The 19,192-nt window shown below is 33.7% G+C and overlaps 2 protein-coding genes and 1 long non-coding RNA gene across 5 annotated transcripts; all 3 read right to left on the bottom strand.

Annotated features, from left to right (window-relative positions):
- Positions 1-1,526: 1,526 nt before the first annotated feature.
- On the bottom strand, positions 1,527-3,510 carry LOC148166820 (uncharacterized). 3 transcript variants are annotated; one of them, XR_015770926.1, is made up of 3 exons: positions 3,331-3,510; positions 3,232-3,272; positions 1,527-3,181 (listed from the first exon to the last, which is right to left on the bottom strand). It is a non-coding gene; the product is annotated as an uncharacterized LOC148166820 (long non-coding RNA). The 3 variants fall into 3 exon arrangements; XR_015770925.1 differs by having other exon boundaries at positions 1,527-3,191; XR_015770924.1 differs by having other exon boundaries at positions 1,527-3,272.
- A 6,620-nt stretch (positions 3,511-10,130) lies between these two features.
- Positions 10,131-12,299, bottom strand: LOC148166821 (uncharacterized). Its single transcript, XM_088048420.1, has 7 exons — positions 11,839-12,299; positions 11,710-11,799; positions 11,325-11,675; positions 10,935-11,290; positions 10,653-10,876; positions 10,457-10,594; positions 10,131-10,424 (listed from the first exon to the last, which is right to left on the bottom strand). Exons 1-7 carry the CDS (start codon positions 12,297-12,299, stop codon positions 10,131-10,133), a joined length of 1,914 nt encoding a protein of 637 aa, XP_087904546.1.
- Positions 12,300-12,518: 219 nt separating this feature from the next.
- LOC148166822 (uncharacterized) lies at positions 12,519-14,348 on the bottom strand. Its single transcript, XM_088048421.1, has 3 exons — positions 14,340-14,348; positions 12,929-14,191; positions 12,519-12,857 (listed from the first exon to the last, which is right to left on the bottom strand). The coding sequence occupies exons 1-3, from the start codon at positions 14,346-14,348 to the stop codon at positions 12,519-12,521; spliced, it is 1,611 nt and encodes a 536-aa protein (XP_087904547.1).
- Between the last annotated feature and the right edge of the window lie 4,844 nt (positions 14,349-19,192).

Genomic DNA, 19,192 nt, shown 5'->3' on the forward strand with positions numbered 1-19,192 from the left:
AAGTATAGAATAGCAATATACAGGGTGTTAGGTAACGTTAGGGCCATAGACTAATGGGTAATTAAGGAAAGCAAACTGTCTCGGAATCCGCAATTAATTTTATTTTTTTCGTTTTAGTTAAAAAGCTATAAGGCTTTAAAGTTGACCAATAGAATGGCTTCAAATATTTTTTCAATTTTACAGAAATCCAAGTAGCTTTTGGACCAAACGAATAATTTGTCACTTTCCCGTCACATTTGAAGTTTTAAATCAGTGGCGTCGATAAAAGGGAAAAACAATAACGCAATTTTATTCAAAAACAGACAATAAAGCAACACTACAATGGATGTTCAAAATGCCCATCATCTTGTTGAACACATAATTGTAAACGACGCAACAATGTTTCCTTTATTATACCCATCACATTTTCGTTTTGACGAACTTGATTTCTGATGTCCACAAAAATGGAACAAGTACGCCACTGATAAAAAAATAAGAACTGTCAGTTTGACGTCAAACAAAAAATTTCCTTCAGTAACTCTGATTCAAATTTTTGTAACCTTATGCAATTTGTTCCCTGATTGGTCACATTCAAAGCCTTCCAGCTCTTAAACGGTTCAAGAAAACCCAAAAAAAACTTCGAAACATTACTTTTCACGACTGCCTCCATCACCCCTTTTTCCATGGCCGTAACGTTACCTAACACCCTGTATACGTAATAACGATATTTGGATTGAAAAATGTTGTCTATGTACCGTAAAACCGGCTAACATAGCAGCATTTTCCAGGACTTTTTGTCACTCAGGAATTTGTTTTTAAAATCATTCACCACAATCTACTTTTCGTATATGCTCTTTAGCATTGGTTTATAAAATAAATTGCATCGCAATGCTATTTCACAATAAATACTCATTCTTTTATGATTGTCGTACATTTTTTGACCTACAAAAAAGCTCCGCCTTGCTCCGCTTTTGGACTAATCAATTTCTGTTCTGAAGAATACTGTGTACCAGCTCTGTGAATTTTATCTGCTTATTCCTGCCTATCTGATCGCAATACAATTTTTTATGTGACGATTTGGTAGAAAACAACAAAACAAAACCCGACGATTCTATTTAAAATTAGAGTTTAAAGAATCTAAAAAGTTAATTTTAAGTCATAAATTGCGTAAATGTTGTTAGTTAAATTTGCAAAAAAATATAGTAGACAAAATAATAGAAGTTAAAAATATATTATATAAATAGGTGAATAAAATTTGATGTTTATTAAAAAGAATCTCCCTGAAATTGGATTTAATGCTGATTGTGGAACTGTTTTGATTTTTATTAGTTCTTACTATGACGAGTGTTAAAAAATTGACGGTTTAAAACTGACCGCAATAAACAAATAATATGAAATATGTACAATTGACTTAAAGAGTCTATACAACGATTTTATTTCATATATCACCCAATCCAAACTGCTTAAAAATAAGCAAGATACGGGCGTCCAGATTCTATCAATCACACTGTATACGTATACATTTAACCAATCAGACAAATTGTTGGATCATTTTATGTACTTTTTTATTCTTTTTATTCTATTTTATTTTGGCTATTTCGCCCCACTGTGTGCCGTAGGTCAATTTCAATGGCAATGTCAGTCCAGGCCATCGAAAAGTTGGGAATAAAAACGCCAATAAACAAGTGGCAAAAAATGTCTTTAACATTTTGACCATGCCCCGAAAATGCAATTTGTGACAAATGGCACAAGACTTATATAGTAAAATTTCTTTTTTATATTTTAAAAGTAGTAATATCAGACATTAAAATCATGCGGTAAAGAGTTAACTGACGCATTTTCAGATGGAAGAGAGAATTGCGCCCATTTTTATTCATTTCGCACAAGACTTGGATAAAATTCAAACTTGAATTCTCAAAAATTTTAAACATGCGCATGACAAAAAAAGAGGAGTCAATTCGTGAGACGGTCTTACAAAGATTTGTTTCACACAGAGATAACATTTCAATGACACTTCGTGAGTGTAAAGAAGCTTAATTAGAAGAAACATATTTACAAGCACGTACACCTCACAATCAAAGTCGGAATAAGAAAAAACTTAATCTAGTTCACATGACGGGTCTAATTCTAGAAACAATCAATTCAACAAAACCTCGCTGAATCACTTGTCAAATTCTCTTAAAAAATGTAGAAAAAGTACGATCATCTAATAAATTAGTGCTCTTTTGAACTTGCAAGATCAGTTCAGTAAATACAAACTACCTCTAAATTCATAATTTGCATACAGAAAAGTAAAAAATCTTGCAAATCTGCAGCTACTGTCTCACAAAAAAGAAATATCACAAATTCAAATTCGTTGGTCTCTTATACCAGAACAAAAATGGATAAGTTGCCAGAGCAAGAACTCTGCCACTTTCCAGTTAAAACAAATTAAAAATGACACTAAAGCGTTAGTTTTAAATTTCCAAGTTTATTTAAAAGATGCAAATTAGCACAATAAGCACCATGGTTTTATACCATATTTGTTACACTTGCCGTGCAAAATTTAACAAGAAAAATCCCTTTAATTCTACTTTAACTCTAAGACAAATAATAAAAGGCAATTGAATAGTATACAGGCTACCATTTAAAATGCAGAAAATAATTAGTTCTATAAATCAAGATAACTTTTCTGCTACTCCACTACAGATTGATTGAGATTTTTGCCTTTTGCTGAATTTAATATTAAAGATTTAAAGCCAAGTCACAACAATGTGTTTCTATGCCAAAAACTCACTCTAAATTAATGACGATGAAACTTGTCTTAAATTAAACAATTGTTGTAGTGAAAACCTCCAAGACAATTCAAGAAAACCCGACATCAGCATTAGACCGAAATTTGACAGCAATAAAAATTCTGGTTCTATACAGATTTTGAGAAGGTTCACCTTCATATTCACATTTAAAAGTAAAAGAGCTAGTAAAGCTGTTTCTATTGCTCTAAATATTAAGGTTGAATGAAGATGTCAGGTTTTGCATTTAAGCGACGCAATGTGTTCTTGTTTCTTTTCTCACAATCTTTTCCAAGTCAATTTACGTAAAACTCGGAATCGTTATCTAGAGATAAATAGCCTTAATTTGATAACGATAGTTGACTACCGGTGTACCACCCAGTTGTTACCTGCATTTTAAACGTTAAGATGAGTACATATTGAACAACTTCCTAAAAACAACTTTAAAAACAAAATTAAGACTATAAATATAAAAACTTACCCAACCCGGTGGTCCTAATAAACGAATAATACGGAGCTCATCTGAAATAAAGAAATATTGGAGTCAGCGTTCGATGCAATCAGTTGGAGCATTTTTTACCTGCTTCGAGAAGAGTAATTATTTAACTCGCTTTGCTACTGTAAAACACTAAATACTAAATAAAAACACCATTCTGAACAAAAAAGGTTACCGATTAATAACGAAATTAAACAATAAAGACCACATGCTCACTCAATAACCGCATTCCCGGTTGACACAATATGGCCGAACAGTAACATTCGCGCTACCAACATAATTACCAATCCACATAGTGAATTCCCCGCCCGAAGAGTTAATCTGTATTATTGGTTGCATATAGTAATGACGTAAATAATATTTATTTCGTTTTGAAACACCAATACTGCCTTCTTCGAGCACTTTATAATTAGCAACATTGCACAGTGGTCGTAACATAGTAATTTCTAACATATTTTTAGCAAGTTAAAATCAAATTTAGTTTCCTCAAAGATCAAAAATTGCTATTAGTCCACTTTCCTGTGTAAATTTTCGAAAATTTTTAGGTGTAAATCAAGGTTTTAAATCTTTAGAGAGAAAATTAGAATGTAGCAACTTTTGAGGTTAGCACGTTGTCAAAGTTGAGTGTATTAATCAATAACTAATTAAACATTTGTTGCAACAGGAAGTTTTTAATAGAGATTTAACACGTTTTGGCAATGTTGTGCAAGATGATTAGCTTCTACGCGGGCCAAAGTTGCGTCAAGGTCAAACGCTTTTACTGCCAATTGTTACCAATGGAGTGCGGGCACTATCGCCTGTAAAGTATGCAACCTCCCACTCTGGAGGATCAACAAACCGTGCCGGTCCATTTAAATACAATTGAAAGAGTTGTTTAGATGCAGTATTTAATTATTTTTTGTATTGTAGTTAGGTCGCAACTTCTTAAAATGTATTGCCTTAATGATAATTTTGATCATAGAACGGTAATGTTTAATTTCAACCAGAATACAAGCAGGTATCTCTATTAATTTTTGGCATATTAAGTTAAATTTTGCTAAAATTGTAAAGTTTATTGTAAAGGGATATTTATATGCAACTTTGCAAAATCCATGACGATACTAAATACAGCAGATATGGCAAATTCAATCTATTAGGATTTTTTTAATAAAGCTATTTTTTTGTAATTTACTTCGCGTTAGAAGTTAGGTATTATTCTAAGAGAAGTTGCTTAGAATGGAATTTTAAATTCATTTGTACCAAACGAGGAGTTTTTAAACAAAAATTTCTAATTTTTATTCTATCACATACAGTTTTTTTGAGCAGTAATACATTGTTTAATAAGAATTGGCCAACCAAAATGAGCCATGAATTTTTTAGTATATGTCTACAATGTTGTCCGTGCTTTCATACACAATTTTAAACCACTTGCAACTTATAATTTTGAGTTCCCATTAAATATAATTTTATGCGAAGTAAAAAAAAACAAAATCATTTATTTAGCAGAAATGAACATAATAATAATAATTCAATATCAATAATAATTAACGATCAAATTTAAAGAGTTTAATATTTAAAAGAAATCGAAATAAGAATTTTAAGTTGAAATTGTGTAAGGAATGACTTCTGAGCAACTTTTCTTAAAAATCGAAGATGTCCAACACCAACGAAAAGTTCACTTTATTCAAAAACTCGTGAATAATCTATCATTTCCAAATTCTTTCTTCTAAAATTAAGGAAGATAAAAGCTTATTCATTTAAAGTACAAAGCACTGTATTATTTTTTCGTCTAATCTGCAGGTTTTTTAATTTTACTTTAATTTTCATCGTCAAGCGACAAACGCCTGTAACTTTATTTTGCGATTTTCAAAATATCAAATTTGGAAAGTCGTCATTCTTTGGCGTTTTTAGACCACTAATTACGCCAAAACTGCCCTAAAATAAACAATTACTAGTCAATGGCAGTATAGATAATACATATTAAAAGGTTTCAACCCAACCATAGTAAAAACACAGTCAAAAATAATTAAATACAGCATCTAAACAACGCTTTCAATGGTATTTAAATGGACCGGCACGGTTTGTTGATCCTCTAGAGTGGGAGGTTGCATACTTTACAGGCGGTAGTGCCCGCACTCCATAAAAATTGCTAGGGGCTGCTGCCAACTTAACTTTTTAATAAGGGGACCGATAGTAAAGAGCTCTGGTATATTATTAATATAAAAATGTAAATAAAAATAATTATAATGCAACTTATACACTCAGCTACAAAACACAACAAAATATCTAATGTTGTTCAAAAAATAAAAGGTATGGTTTTCATAATTTATTTTAATTAAGTTAATCTCTCAACTAATTTGACGATTCATTGGCAGAAAAACAATCATATGTTACTTTAACATGGTGAAAGAAATTTATTGGATCAAATCTTGGTGTTGACAAAAATTATCAAAAATACAATTTATACCCAAACACCAAATTTCGTCAAAAAATGCTGACGCGGGTTTCGATTGCAATGCTACATCATCAGAGCGATGATTAAACTAAGTACTTAGCTTAGTGTTTAATCGAAATTAATGATTCAACTTAGCTTCTGTAAACCGACCCTATTACTTCTGAAGAGTTTAAGTGCCAATAAGGCACTTCTAAGTACGTCACAGTAACGTCACTAACTGGATAAGTCTTACGGAAGCAATTTCATAAATTATTTTTTTGTGATGTTCTTGTGTTGCTTTTACCAAATTTTGCAGAGAATATAGTGCTATAGTATTTAATGTTCATTTCTAATAAGTTTTAATAACATATCTATGTATACGAAACACGTATAATTTAATTTTGAATCTTCACTGGATAAACTTTTAACTCTCTGAAATGCTCTATTGAACCTTTACCCTCCAATTATTATAAATTCTGGTTAAAATAACAAATGTCTTAATCTTTGGTTATTAATTTTCATAATTTACAAAAACATTTATTTCTCCCTTTAAAACCTTCTTTAATTGTAGACAGTTTGTGTGACCATTTTATAGTATATTTCTTGTTAGAACATAAAACCATTTTTGTTCTCCATTGTCGGTTTAATGGTAATGGTAATGGTAATTTATTAATGTTAAGTGCTGAAAATATAACAATTGAACATATTAAAAAGTATACACACACAGTTTTAGAAATTAAAATGATTAAAATGAGACAAATAGAAGCTGTTCACTACACTACGCATGTTAAAATTACAATTAAAATAATCGTCTATTGAAAATAGAGCATGTTTACATAGAAAAAAATTCTGTTTGGATTTAAAAACTTTTTCAGTAGCACCCCTTTGGAGTCCAAACTATGAAAAAACAGTATCTTCTTCTTGTAACTAGTAATTGTCCTTGACTTGATAAAAATACTGGTGGTTTTTGTTTATTGTAATCGCGTTTGCTCCTCTGATCACACAAAATTTTTATTTTTTTTCCAACAATTGCTTCCTGCGGTGTCAAATTTTTGACGTTGTATGGACACTTCACTTCTACGAAGCCATCGTCGCTTATCAGCCCATCTGGTGAGGCGGCCAAGAATGAATTGTTTTGACATATGAAGAGTCCACTCGGGAGAACTTTTGGTCCATCACAGTGAATGTCCAGGTCCATATTTTTTAGTTGTTCTACACAACATCCTTTCTGCTTTCTGCCTCTCCATTATTCCTGCTGCCACCTTCGCTCTACTTTTTTCTCGTTCACAGTGCCACAAAACACTGCTTCTTTGATCCGTTGTGGCCAATGAAATATTTAAAACTTCTTCCGGGGTTTTCTGCAACTCATTTAAACATTTCATCATCTTTTCCTCAAAATTTTCGCTTCCTTCGTTAGCCGTGTCCACCCCGTAATCATCATCCACCTGGCCAGTATTAGAGCATTTGGAAAATCTTTTTGATTTGTAATGTTGATACACTGCATTGGCGTTTTTTTTTCTTTATTTTTCGTTCCGTTAAACGTATTTGGAAATGTCCGAGGGCACCATTCCCTAACTTGCAACAAAATGTCTGTAAAAAGTTACCATCTGAATTATAATTTATTAGTGCCATGAAACATCTCATTTGGTAACTTCCTTTCCTTGTATGATCCACTCGCTGGCCTCCTATGTGTTTTGCCACAACGGCATTAAAAACTTCGGCAGAATTATTCATCTCAAATTGTAGTAAACTTTTGGCGTGAAATTTAAGCCGATTTGTTGTCGATGAAATATCAGAAAGTAGACCAGATTCCCTCATTAGGGGGATGATATCTTCCTCATTAGTGCTCTTTCTTCTTGAAAAATAATCTTCGCAATTCTTTTGTTGGCCAAAAACATAAAAGACACTTTATTTTTTCAAGCTTTCCAGTCTTTGAGCTTCAGATAAGCTATTTGTCAAATAATGTTTCACGGCTGACTCTACTGAAACACGTAGCCTTAAAATATTCGCCTTCAACTGGGAGAGGAATGGAATGACTGTGCCCCACGAACTTATCTTTTTTGCACAAATCTCTTTCAGTTTAGTGCAGTAATTTCGCAACAAGTGGTTCTTACATACGATTTTTTCCACTAAAAAATTGGGTCCTGAAATCTTAGTCTTCCAGGTAAAATTAATCCTATAAATGGGTACAGCAAGCGAATTTCAATGTCCTTTTAGTACCCAAAAAGGTAGGATTATAGTATTCTATCCACGCTGACGGGTCGAAAAATGACCACTTTTGTTATCAAATTCAGAATCAAGAATGGATCAAGAGTGGCAATAATTTTTTGATTTTAATTTGAGAATTCAACTCACCATAGATTCGACCAATAAGAGACATTTATTTTTTCAAATAAACCAATCAGAGCAAACTTTTTTTGGAAATTTTCACTAGTGAAATTTTCAGCGGAAATACCACGCGAGAGTGACAATTCCACGCGAAAATACCACGCGAGCTGTCAGTTGCTTGTCAGTTCGTTGAATTCTCATGACGAATATAACTCGGGGACTCGAAATTGTGGGAAATTTCGAGCCCACTCGTTATATGTATTACTTATGAAAAAACCGAGAGACATCAATTTTTCAAACTTCTTCATTAGATTGATCTAACCAAGGTTGCCACATCATAAAATAGGTTGTAAAGAAAACAAAGTGAACAAAATTCGCCAAACAGTTAACATCAAAATGCCTACTATACCATGGCGTACCTGACTTTTAGAGTCGAATATTATCTTATTGCACTCATAATGTGGAGGGTGTAAACAGGTTATTGTGTCCGAAAATTTAAATTTACGACATCTTCAAGTAGGTAGAAAAAGGTTTACCCGTGCCTCTTCCAGGTATTAGCTCGAGATGATTATTATTGATCCCTTCAATGTTTTCTCTTAAAAACGTTATTAAATTTAAAAAAACGTTATAAAAGCGGCTCACTATAAACTATCCCTTCGGCTACAAAATTGATCTATGGTACCCGCATTTCTACCTACCAGACCTCTCTGGTACAGAGAAAAGAGATGTTTCTGCTAAACAAGGATAACATGTTTCAAATATGAAATTTTCGAAACTTCAAAAACTATTAACTTTAAAAAAATCTGTTTAGTCGACATTATGTAAAATTAGTCTACGCATGTGGAATGCTAAAAATTATTTTGCTTTCAGCCAAGTTTACGTATTTAATTAATCAAAAAGTCATTAAAGAATCATTTTACAAAAATTATATATAGCATTCAACATAGTGCACGTTGAATAGATTCATATGCAAAAAACAGAAAGCAATTTACTCAAATAGTTTTCGAGTAATCGTGTTTGGAAAAATACATTGAATTTGCCCTATACTGAAATTTGTTTGATATCCCCTTAAACGTTGAGATTTTGGTGAAATCGTATATATTTGTGATATAACTATGAAAGTGCCTGGTTGTTGCGTTGTTAGTTGCAAAAACAGTAGTGCTAAGAGTGTGAGATTATTTTCTATTCCTACAATGAGAGAATGTTTAAAAAATAAAAATGTGTAAATCATTGTTTTTTTTATGTTAAATTAAGCTAAAGATTTAAGCAGCGGAAATTTAGCAATAGGAACACATTTGCTTAAAATAAACTGTTAGGCCTCGATTGTAAATTTTAAATTTGGCGCTTATTTTTACCTAAATATGGCGGACAATTGCGGTACTTTATGAATCTAGTTACTTTATTTCAACCAAACATTTCAACAATGCCCCCTGACTAGAAGCAAAAGATTTTCCTAGCACTACCTGCTCCCTGAAGGAACAAGCGGATGCAGGCAAAAAAGGTTTGGACACTGTTTCCAGATGCAACACTTGATTTGGTAACAAAACTTTAGTTTGAAGTAAATTGTTTCAAAAAATTCTCCAAATGATGGTACAGGGTGCTAAAATAACGATCTACTTAGCTAATGTTATTATGTAAAATATGTAAATTTAAAAACATCAAAGAATAGGTGAAATGGTATGATATTATGTGAGAGGGTGATAATAACACAATCGGCCCATTATGCTAAAAGATAGCTAAACCACTTTTTTGCTTAATAAATAATCGAGTTAATACAAAAAAATGGTTGCCAATCCCAGAGCTGAAGACAATTTGAAAATCGGTAACTATGGACACTGTTTGCATTTCATCCACGTTATTGGGTCGAAGTGGCGTGCTACGTTCATTGGGTTTCGTATGATTTATAAAACGTCTTTTGGTTTTATCGTTTATTTTCTGATGTCTCTCTTACATGATACTTACCAACTACCAACTAACTTAAAAACTAACTTATCTTATCAAAGGAAAAGAAAGACAGGGTGGCCGTAAAACTCCGAAAACACCCGACCGATGGGGGCGCAGCCGCAACCCTGGTATTTGGTAAGTGTCTGAGGCGAGAACATGCTCCCCCCCCCCCCCTTGAAGGTGGCGTCTTCAAGTATAACTAGTCTTCCTTCGGCAGGGGGCACAACTTCCTTAAGGCCCACTTAAAGACGCCACAAGTAGTTTTCACCGTCGCGACTCGTATGATGCCGTCATCTCCTGGATGAACTTCGGTGATTCTTCCTGTCCTCCAAGTTAACGGTGGCGCACCGTCTTCTGCCAACAACACCAAGTCTCCAACTTCTATTGCACCCCTTGAATCGGTCTTCCATTTTGTACGTTGTTGGAGCGGTTTAAGTATTCTCGACTCCATCGTTTCCAAAAGTGCTGTCGGAGTTTTTCTACATGTTGCCACCTAGACAGTCTATTAGTCTGTACTTCGCTGACATCAGGCTCTGGGACGGTTGTCAGTGGCTGCCCAATTAAAAGATGTGAAGGGGTAAGGGCTTGTGGATCATTTGGATCACTGGAAAGCGGGATCAGGAGGCGGGAATTTAAGCAGGCCTCAATGCCTATCAATAATGTCTCAAATTCAGAATGAACTAAATTAGCGTTGCCCGCTATTTTTCAGGTGGCTTTTTACAGCCTTCACGTTACTTTCCCAAAGTCCGCCCATATGCGGTGATCTAGGCGGAATGAAATGCCACTGAATATTCAATTCGTCTAGCGATCTTTTAATTCTGTCCTGTTCCGCGATTTGTTTATGAAAGTTTTTCAACTCGCGTTCCGCATCAACAAAAGTGGTGGCATTGTCGGAATATATGTGAGAAGGAAGACCGCGACGGCCCATAAACCGTTTCAACGTGACTAGAAATTCTTCCGTTATTAGATTATATACAATTTCGATATGCACTGCTTTAATTACAAAACAACCAAATATTGCTATATACCTTTACATTGCGTTTTCCTCGTCTACGTGATTCCTTGATTTCGAAAGGACCGGCATAATCAATTCTAATCATTTCAAACGGACGAGATTGATTGACTCTATGAGTGGGGAGATCGCCCATTTTGTGTTCACAAATTTTTGGTTTAGCTTTAAAACACGTTAGACATTTGCGGATCTCGGCTTTAGTCGCGCTTTTTCCCGAAATAATCCAAAAACGTTGTCGAATCGCTGCTAGTGTTGTTTGAAAACCCCCATGTAATTGTCTTTTGTGTTTGGACTGAATTATAAGTTTTGACAGGTGATGCGATTTGGGTAGCAGCATTGGATGTTTGCTATCAAATTTTAGAGTTGTCTTATTGAGTCTACCTCTTACTCTGATAACTCCATGTTGATCTAAAAATCGGTCTAGCAATAAAAGTTTGGACGATTTGTCGAGTGGTTTTTTTATTCAAAAGTGCCTTGTAGTCGTCGCTAAATTCCGCGATTTGAATCATTTTTACCGTTTTGGCTATTGACTTATTAAGCTCATCTACCGTAAGAGGGCCTTTTAATTTGTCGGAGTTGTTTTTATTTGAATTGTGTATGAAACGAAGAACCCACGCCATTGTTCTTTGCGCTGCTGTAAAAGATGAGTATTTGAGTAAAATCGAGGCGCCCGTTTGCTCTTGTGCAACCGTTGTTAAAGTCGATCTGATATCAGGTATTTCCTGAGGCGTTCTGACTTGTGCGATAGGCTGGCCCGCGAAACTACGATTCCGATTTGGTTAATTCGAGGCTGGAGGCACCTCGACTTAGTATATCAGCGGCATTATTTTCCGAAATAATATGACGCCAGTCAGCACTTTCGGTCAGTGATGTGATTTTCGCGACTCAGTGGGACACAAAGACTTTCAGAGAACTCGATGGCATGTTAATCCAATCCAGAACAATGCTAGAGTTCGTCCATAAAATTTTGCGATTTATAACTTCGAAAGTTTGGCGTACTTTGACAACTAATTGCGCGAGTAATAACGCACCGCACAATTCCAATCTCGGAATTGTTATTGTTTTAAGGGGCGCGATTCTGGATTTCGAACACAACAGCCTTGTTTCGTACTCGTTTGACTTTTGCGTTCTGATATAAACAACTGCTCCGTATTCATGCATTGATGCGTCGCAAAAACCGTGTAGTTCTATGTTCGAAGAAGAATCAGCGATTGCCCTTCTAGGAAATTTGAGATCTTTAATGCGTATCAATTTTTTAACGAAAGTGAGCCATTTCAAAAATATGTTTTGTGGGAATAACTCATCCCAACCTAATTTGAGGGACCAGATTTCCTGGATTATCAATTTTGTCGTCATTATTATCGGCCCGATCAAAACGAGCGGATCAAAAATTTTGCGCTGTTATGGACAATATGATGCGTTTTGTAGCTTTGTTTGAAATGTCAGAATTCATTTGAAATTTGAGAGCATCTTCTTTCAATTCCCATAACAAACCCAATGTTTTAGAAATTTCGTTTTTGATAAGTCTACGGTTGACTCCGATTTGTTGTTATTCGAAACAATTCGAGGACAATTCTAGCGGAACTTTCGCAGGTCAAATTGAGCTTGTTCCAATATGCGTGTTACTTGAGTTTTGATTTCTTTTAATTCAGCTTCAGTGTCCGCCCCCGTTAGCATGTCATCCATGTAAAAATCCCGGCGGATAACTTTACTTGCATTCGGAAATTGATGTTCGTTTAAGTTTGCTAGTTCCGCGAGACATCGCGTGGCTATGAAGCTCGCGGGTTTGGTACCGTATGTGAGTGTCATGAGTTTGTATGTGTGTATTGGCTGTTTTTGATTGTCACGCCAAAATATTAGCTGATTTTTTGCAATTTGACGGTACATCTTGCATATGTCGCCTGTTAATATAAACTAAATATTAATATAAAATTATCATTTAGGCTTCTCCCGTTTTCACTAATTAGTGAGGCATCGAAAACTACCCGAAGCCTCGTAGTCTTACTTGACTCTCTTATCACCCCGTGATGAAGTAGATAAATGCCGTTGTTGATGTCCGATTCGCTTGCCAATGTCATGTGGTGCAGGTCTCGGTATTCTTTCATGAACGTCTTGTATTGCATTCTGTAATCCGCGTTCTTTGACAGTTTACGCTCAAAGATGTGACAACGTTTCAATTCGCTTTTTTGCGTGTCCCCGATATCAAAGTTTGTAGTTTTCGTAGGCAATCTGAATACAAATCGGCCGTTTAAATCGCGAGTAGTGTTGTTTAAGAAATGCCTTTCGGCTTCGATTTCTTCCACGCTTAAAGATTTCATTATTTGGTCATCCGCAATGTTTTCCATCCGACAGAAACGTTCGACTTGTTCTTCTAATTGTATTGCCAGATTACAGGATGTTGGACCCATAAATGAACCCTGTTGGAATTGTCCACCATCAATAAACCCAAGTTTAGTTTTTTGAAAGATAAGCTCGGTCGGCATTTTTATTTGACCCAGGCATAACAATTCCCAGAACAGGCCTCCACCCAACAATAGGTCTATTTTGGCGGAGCTGTAAAACGCCGGGTCGGCTAGTTGTAGATTGCTGGAAATTTCCAGAGCTTTGGCGTCGATTGATTTAAAAGGGACATTTTCGGTAATTTTGTCTACCACTAGGCAATTTACTTGTTTAGAAAATCCATTTATTCTTAATTTAATATGCATGATAATTTCCTTGGTCGCTGCGCTTACGGATCCGTTCAGGCACTTGATGGAGACGTTTGTATTACTAACCTTTAGATTTAATTTTTTACATAACTCGGTGCTAATGTAACTAGACATCGAGCCCTGATCTAATAACGCACGACATGACACATAGTTGTTTTTGAAATTTTTAATAAGTATGATTGCCGTAGAGAGCAAAACCGCGTCTCCGATAACATTGAACGTATGACTGTTAATGGTTGATTGTTCGCCACCATTATTGGCATTATTTGCGTTTGAATGAAAGTGTAAGACAGAATCATAATTTTTTCGATACATTCGGCATCTGGATATCGATTTGCAGTGTTGTACAAAATGATTATTTCGTAGGCAGTTTGGGCATAGATTAAGTGCTTTGACTTGTTTTAATCTCTCTGGTTGAGTTAATATGAGAAAGTCTTCACATTGCGCTATTAAATGTGTCGTGCCCTTGCAAAAAAAGCAAATAAAAGTCTTCTCGTTTGTTGATGAATGCGTCAGAACGCGATTTTTTGAGATAAAATTCTGTTTTTGAATATTTACAATTTTATTACTATTTACAGTTGGTTTGTCTTTTTGCAATGAGGAGTTAATCTATCCTGCTGAAGGTAACTCTGTTGCTATTCGTCGTCATGCAATTCCTCCGTAGATTCTCACATTAATTACTTGTCACTAATGTCATTCTCAAATAGCTTAGATCAAACGACATAGGTTCTTCCACGCTGACAAAAACATGTCAAACGTAACTTTGATCCGTATTTTATTTGAACGCTCGATACTTCTATAACAATATTGTGTAAGTAAGTTGTAGGAAAAGCTCTTCCGGACCACTGACTGACGTTCTTTGTGTAAAGTAGTAGGAAAAATTGCTTTTTTGAACCCCTGACTGACATGGAACCCAAATCAAGGAAATACCTAAAGTCTGAAAAAGTGTATTTTTACTAATTACACAACATACTATTTTTCAAATTTTTGTAAAATACCTCCATAAACAGGGTGTAACAATAAACAATTATTTTTCAAATATGATATAACTAAAGTACCTAGTTTTCTTAATTTATTGACATAATCCAACATGAAAAATTGCTAAACAAATTTACTCAACAGTCTTGGCTTGAAGTTATACAGGTTGACTTTGAAATAGAGGCGGAAGTTAATTTTTACACAATGGGATAATTTTACTGCTGCTATATAGCCTTATACCTATATATATACCATTTGGGTTACTTTAATTTGGTTTTGAATGTAAATCTGCCTGGCTTCGAAAGTTTCTTGGAATCCTACCTGCTCCCTAAAAGAGACAAACAAAATGCCGGCAGAAAGGTTCGGACTCTCTCTTCAGCAAATGGAAAACACGTGTGAAATGCAATATTTGAGCCTGGGACAAAAATGTACAGTTTTAACAAATTTGTTACCGAAAATTTTTTTCCGTGGTCGCAAAGTCGCAAATAGCAATACAATATAGTCAGTGTCTAAAAAATCGTACACCACCGTGTCACTGTTTTATCGAGCGATGCTACAGACAACAGAAAAAATGTTAAAAAAAATGTGTTTATTATTTTTTTTTGAAAATTGAAAAAAATATCTTTTTAACGTATTGTGTTTAAGGCGGCGATTTACCCAGAGCATTCTAGGTTTGCTGTGTCGTTTCTCTGCTGTAATCTTATAGTGTTACACACACATCCATCCCTTCGACGAAATTCAAGGACAGGGTGATGCTTTCGGACACATCGGCAGTACACTAACCATTTCAGACTCGGCAAACGAAGCGTTTTTAGCATAGCATTTTATTAGTTGGACTACAGCTCAGAAAGAGTAGACATTGAAGACAGCGATATATAAAATTATGATAAAAAATAATACATAATATAAAAATAAAAACAAAAAATATAAAAGCAAAAACAAACCAATTATTTAATAAAACAAAAAACAAACAAACATAAAATTAGCCGAAATTATTAAAACCAAGGCATTCCTTTGTCGCAACGCGAATTCACAAGCTCGGGTACCAAATTTGTTCAAGTAATGATCCAAACTACAGTGAAACCTGTATAAAAAGGAATTGCAATCCGATGTTTACGTTTTAACAGTTTTCCGTTTTATACAATTTTTTTGAAAGCATTGTCATGTCTTCCGCAAAAAATTTCCAGCCAACAATTTGAAGCTTTCAAATTTTGATGTTCAAAACGTTCGGCGATAAATTTGATTTGCGATTATAAAAGTAGACCTGATACATATAACTCGTTTAATTACTTCTTCGTTCTTTTCGTTAAACTCTATTTTTTTTTATATTTAAATAAAAAATCTTGAACTCGGTGTAACTTGTAAACAATATAAACAAGACAGTCGGCGTGTAACTTGTTTTCTAAACAATTCCCAATTGTTTCTAAGAAAATTTGAAAGAGTAAACAAAAAATTTCCCTTTTAAATATGCAATAGTCCGTTTTTTGGCTTCCGTGTTTGCGTAAATTCTGCTGTTTTTCAAAGGTTTCAGGTCTTTAAAATAGTCAATTTTGTAAAAATCCAAACAATTTTAGAATAAATATTTAAAATTATAAAATTAAGTTATAGTAAATACAGACTTAACATAGAGACCGATCTAAGAGCCAAAAATTTGAAAAATTAGATAATGTAATAAATTAATTCTAAATAATATCGTCCATATTTGATAAAAAAAACTTTCAATCCCTTAATAAATTAAAATTGCAAGGCAAGAAATATGTTACGAATACCGGAAAGAAGGTAAAAGAAGAAAAACTAAGTGGAATGTGCGATGTATTTGTCAAGTGCTGTATGCCTTCGTTCTAAAGAATCCAATCTGTAAATAAAAATTTGCTTCTTATCTAACTGGACTGTGAATGAACCGAACAACAAACAGAAAAACTTGATGTTGTCTAAATTCGTAGTAAATCAGAAATAAAGCCAAGGCACAAATCATTTTTGTTGTTCCTGACACTTTGGCCAATGGTCAACCTTCAATAAAGACATTTTTAGTAAGTAATCTCTTCAAATTTTAACACAACGTGAAAGTTATCCTATCACATCTGTTTTAATTTATTCTAATTGTTAAAAGTGTTATAGGTGTATTGTAAATGTGCGCTAGCATTAGCACAATTAAATATAAACAACCAATAAAAATGCAAGCAAAATAACAATCTTCAGCAGATTTTACCATTTTTTAAACCTGCCAACAAAGAGTTTTATAAATAAACTTTTAAAAAATTAGTTATTATTTTTACGATTTTTTAAAAAAATTTAATAAAATTATTGACTAATTTGTATTGGTGAATATCTCATTATTTTTAATTAATATCATGGCGCTTAGAAAAATTTTTGAATTTCAACGTCAATAATTTTTTTCTCATTTGTCAAGAAGACAATATTTAAGAACTCTCAATATCAAATTGCAAGTTTATTAACAAAGCTTAATAATATAGTTTTTGCAGTCAGGTTAATGTGACAATGTCTATTCGTAGTTTAAATAATTTCTCAAAATATGTAACTTGCCGCTGAGCCCGTTATTTAGGTATGTCAAGTCTTTAAATTTGAATGGACATCTAGTCGATTTCGAGACCAAATGGGCAAAGAAAAGAAAGTTAGTCGTTTATTATCGAACAATTTCGTTCAGCTCACTTCTCGGACACATGTTATTTTTTCCTCCACCATTATGGTCACAGAGGGTTGGTTTCAACCTAAGATGTACGCAATTTATCCACAATTTGGGCGATGCAGGCTTCATGTAAATTAGATCCTACATGATTATAAAAGAATTAACAGTGGAACGAACATGATATTCTTCTTGTTAAAGAATGGTTCTGTGTCGGGACGAAGAGCTTTTTACAAAAAGAATGTTATTTCCTGAGATATTTAGTTCTAAACTTGGCCAAATTTAACGATTTTCAACATTTTTTTTATCATACTGTCATTACTTTTTTTCAAAAAAACTCAACGTCCCGACATTAATTACTATCTTAACTGCAGTTTCACAACATTTGAACTGATTTTTTTCACAGACAATGGAGTAATATCGAATTTTGTGAGGCCTGAAAACATACATTTTTCTGGAGGTAAATCGCCGCCTTAAAATTCAACACTAAAATGAATTCCAAGAAAATCAAATGCGATTGTACAAACTACTGCACAAATTTTCTGTAGCCAGATTTATATCAAACAATTTTTGGAAATTTACACTAGAAAGTCGACACTAATAAGAAAGTGAACTCAATGTATTGCAATTAAAAAATTATTACGTAGCTGAAAAACACTGATTTGACAAGTGTTTCCTGTAGTTTTTTTTAGGCCTCAAATTAAAATACAATCCTGTAATGCTGTCACATTTGATTTCACGTTGATGTCGTTATTTCCGGTGCAGATTGGTAGGTATTTTATTATGATTTTGTTTTTTTATGATTAGACTTAATAGTTTATTAAAAAAATTGGTCAGATTGATAATTCGAAAAATTCTCGGCAGGAAAATTAACTTTAGTATATACAAGCTGTTTTTAAACTACACTACCAAACAAAACACGGTAATTGGTGAAGGTAAGTAGAATCAATTGACAAAAAATGCTGTTTATAAAATTCTTTTCATTTCCGACATAAAAGTAATCGAAAATTTGGTCAAAATTTCCAGTTCGCCACTGGATTAAAGAACATGAACTTGATTGCTTAGCAGTAATCCAATGCTTGTTGTTTTAGGTAGATGTTTTCATCAGGGATTAAATATCCGATAATTAAAAATTCTCGGTAATTTGAAGTTTTATCAAGGACCTCAGGATTTCAATTTATCGGGAGTCGACTGTATATACAGGGTGAACCCGAATAAAGTGCAAAGATTTTAACCACACTATCAGACACCGCTGTAGATAATAATACTGGAAAAACCGTTCAAACAAAAAACGTTTAATTTCGCTCTTATCGAATTGTTTTAACTTTGAATTTAAATTGCTGATTTTAAAGACAAGACATATTTCAAAAATTGTGTATAGCGAAAAATTAAATTGTTTGGAAAATAAATGGAGCCCTTAAAAGGGCCAATCTTCATTTCGATTTGTTCGTAAGATGACTTTTTCCGATTCGCTTGGTGGACCAAACTGAAATTTGAATAAGAAACGAATAAATAAATAATAAAATAATAAAAAAGATACCTGAACTTATTCCCTCCAGTAGACAATGTCATCACCCGTAAATTCAGGTTCAGCCGTAAACAAAACACTTTTTATAACTTTAGGTTTATCACAACACTGGCAAAGAATAAAAAATCTCACTCAAAATAATCCAAATTTGAACAATTTGTAATAATAATAATAACAATCGGTTTATTGACTCATGGGTGGAAGATACACATTGAGTTTCGTCAAATTAACAAATAATTAACATAAAAACATTACATAAAAAAAGTTCATATCTACATACATATATTTAAAAATTCATTTATACTACCTATATAAACACTTTTCCCAATTAAAAACGTTTTTAATTTGTTCTGAAACATAATCACAGATGTGACTGACATTCCTAACTTCA

This window comes from Gnatocerus cornutus, unplaced genomic scaffold (genome assembly GCF_029298725.1).
Source record: "Gnatocerus cornutus isolate USDA-ARS CGAHR unplaced genomic scaffold, icGnaCorn1.1 Chromosome12, whole genome shotgun sequence".
Taxonomy (NCBI): Eukaryota; Metazoa; Arthropoda; class Insecta; order Coleoptera; family Tenebrionidae; genus Gnatocerus; species Gnatocerus cornutus.

Bases quoted from the DNA above. Each gene is read 5' to 3' on its own strand.
- LOC148166821 (XM_088048420.1), bottom strand. From the start codon at position 12,299: ATGACGACAAAATTGATAATCCAGGAAATCTGGTCCCTCAAATTAGGT. The intron at 11,676-11,709 runs GTAGTTTCGCGG...CGCACAAGTCAG, and splicing joins GAATTAACCAAATCGGAATC to AACGCCTCAGGAAATACCTG. The intron at 10,595-10,652 runs GTAAAAAGCCAC...TCTGAATTTGAG, and splicing joins GGGAAAGTAACGTGAAGGCT to ACATTATTGATAGGCATTGA.
- LOC148166822 (XM_088048421.1), bottom strand. The intron at 12,858-12,928 runs GTAGTTTTCGAT...ATTAATATTTAG, and splicing joins GTAAGACTACGAGGCTTCGG to TTTATATTAACAGGCGACAT.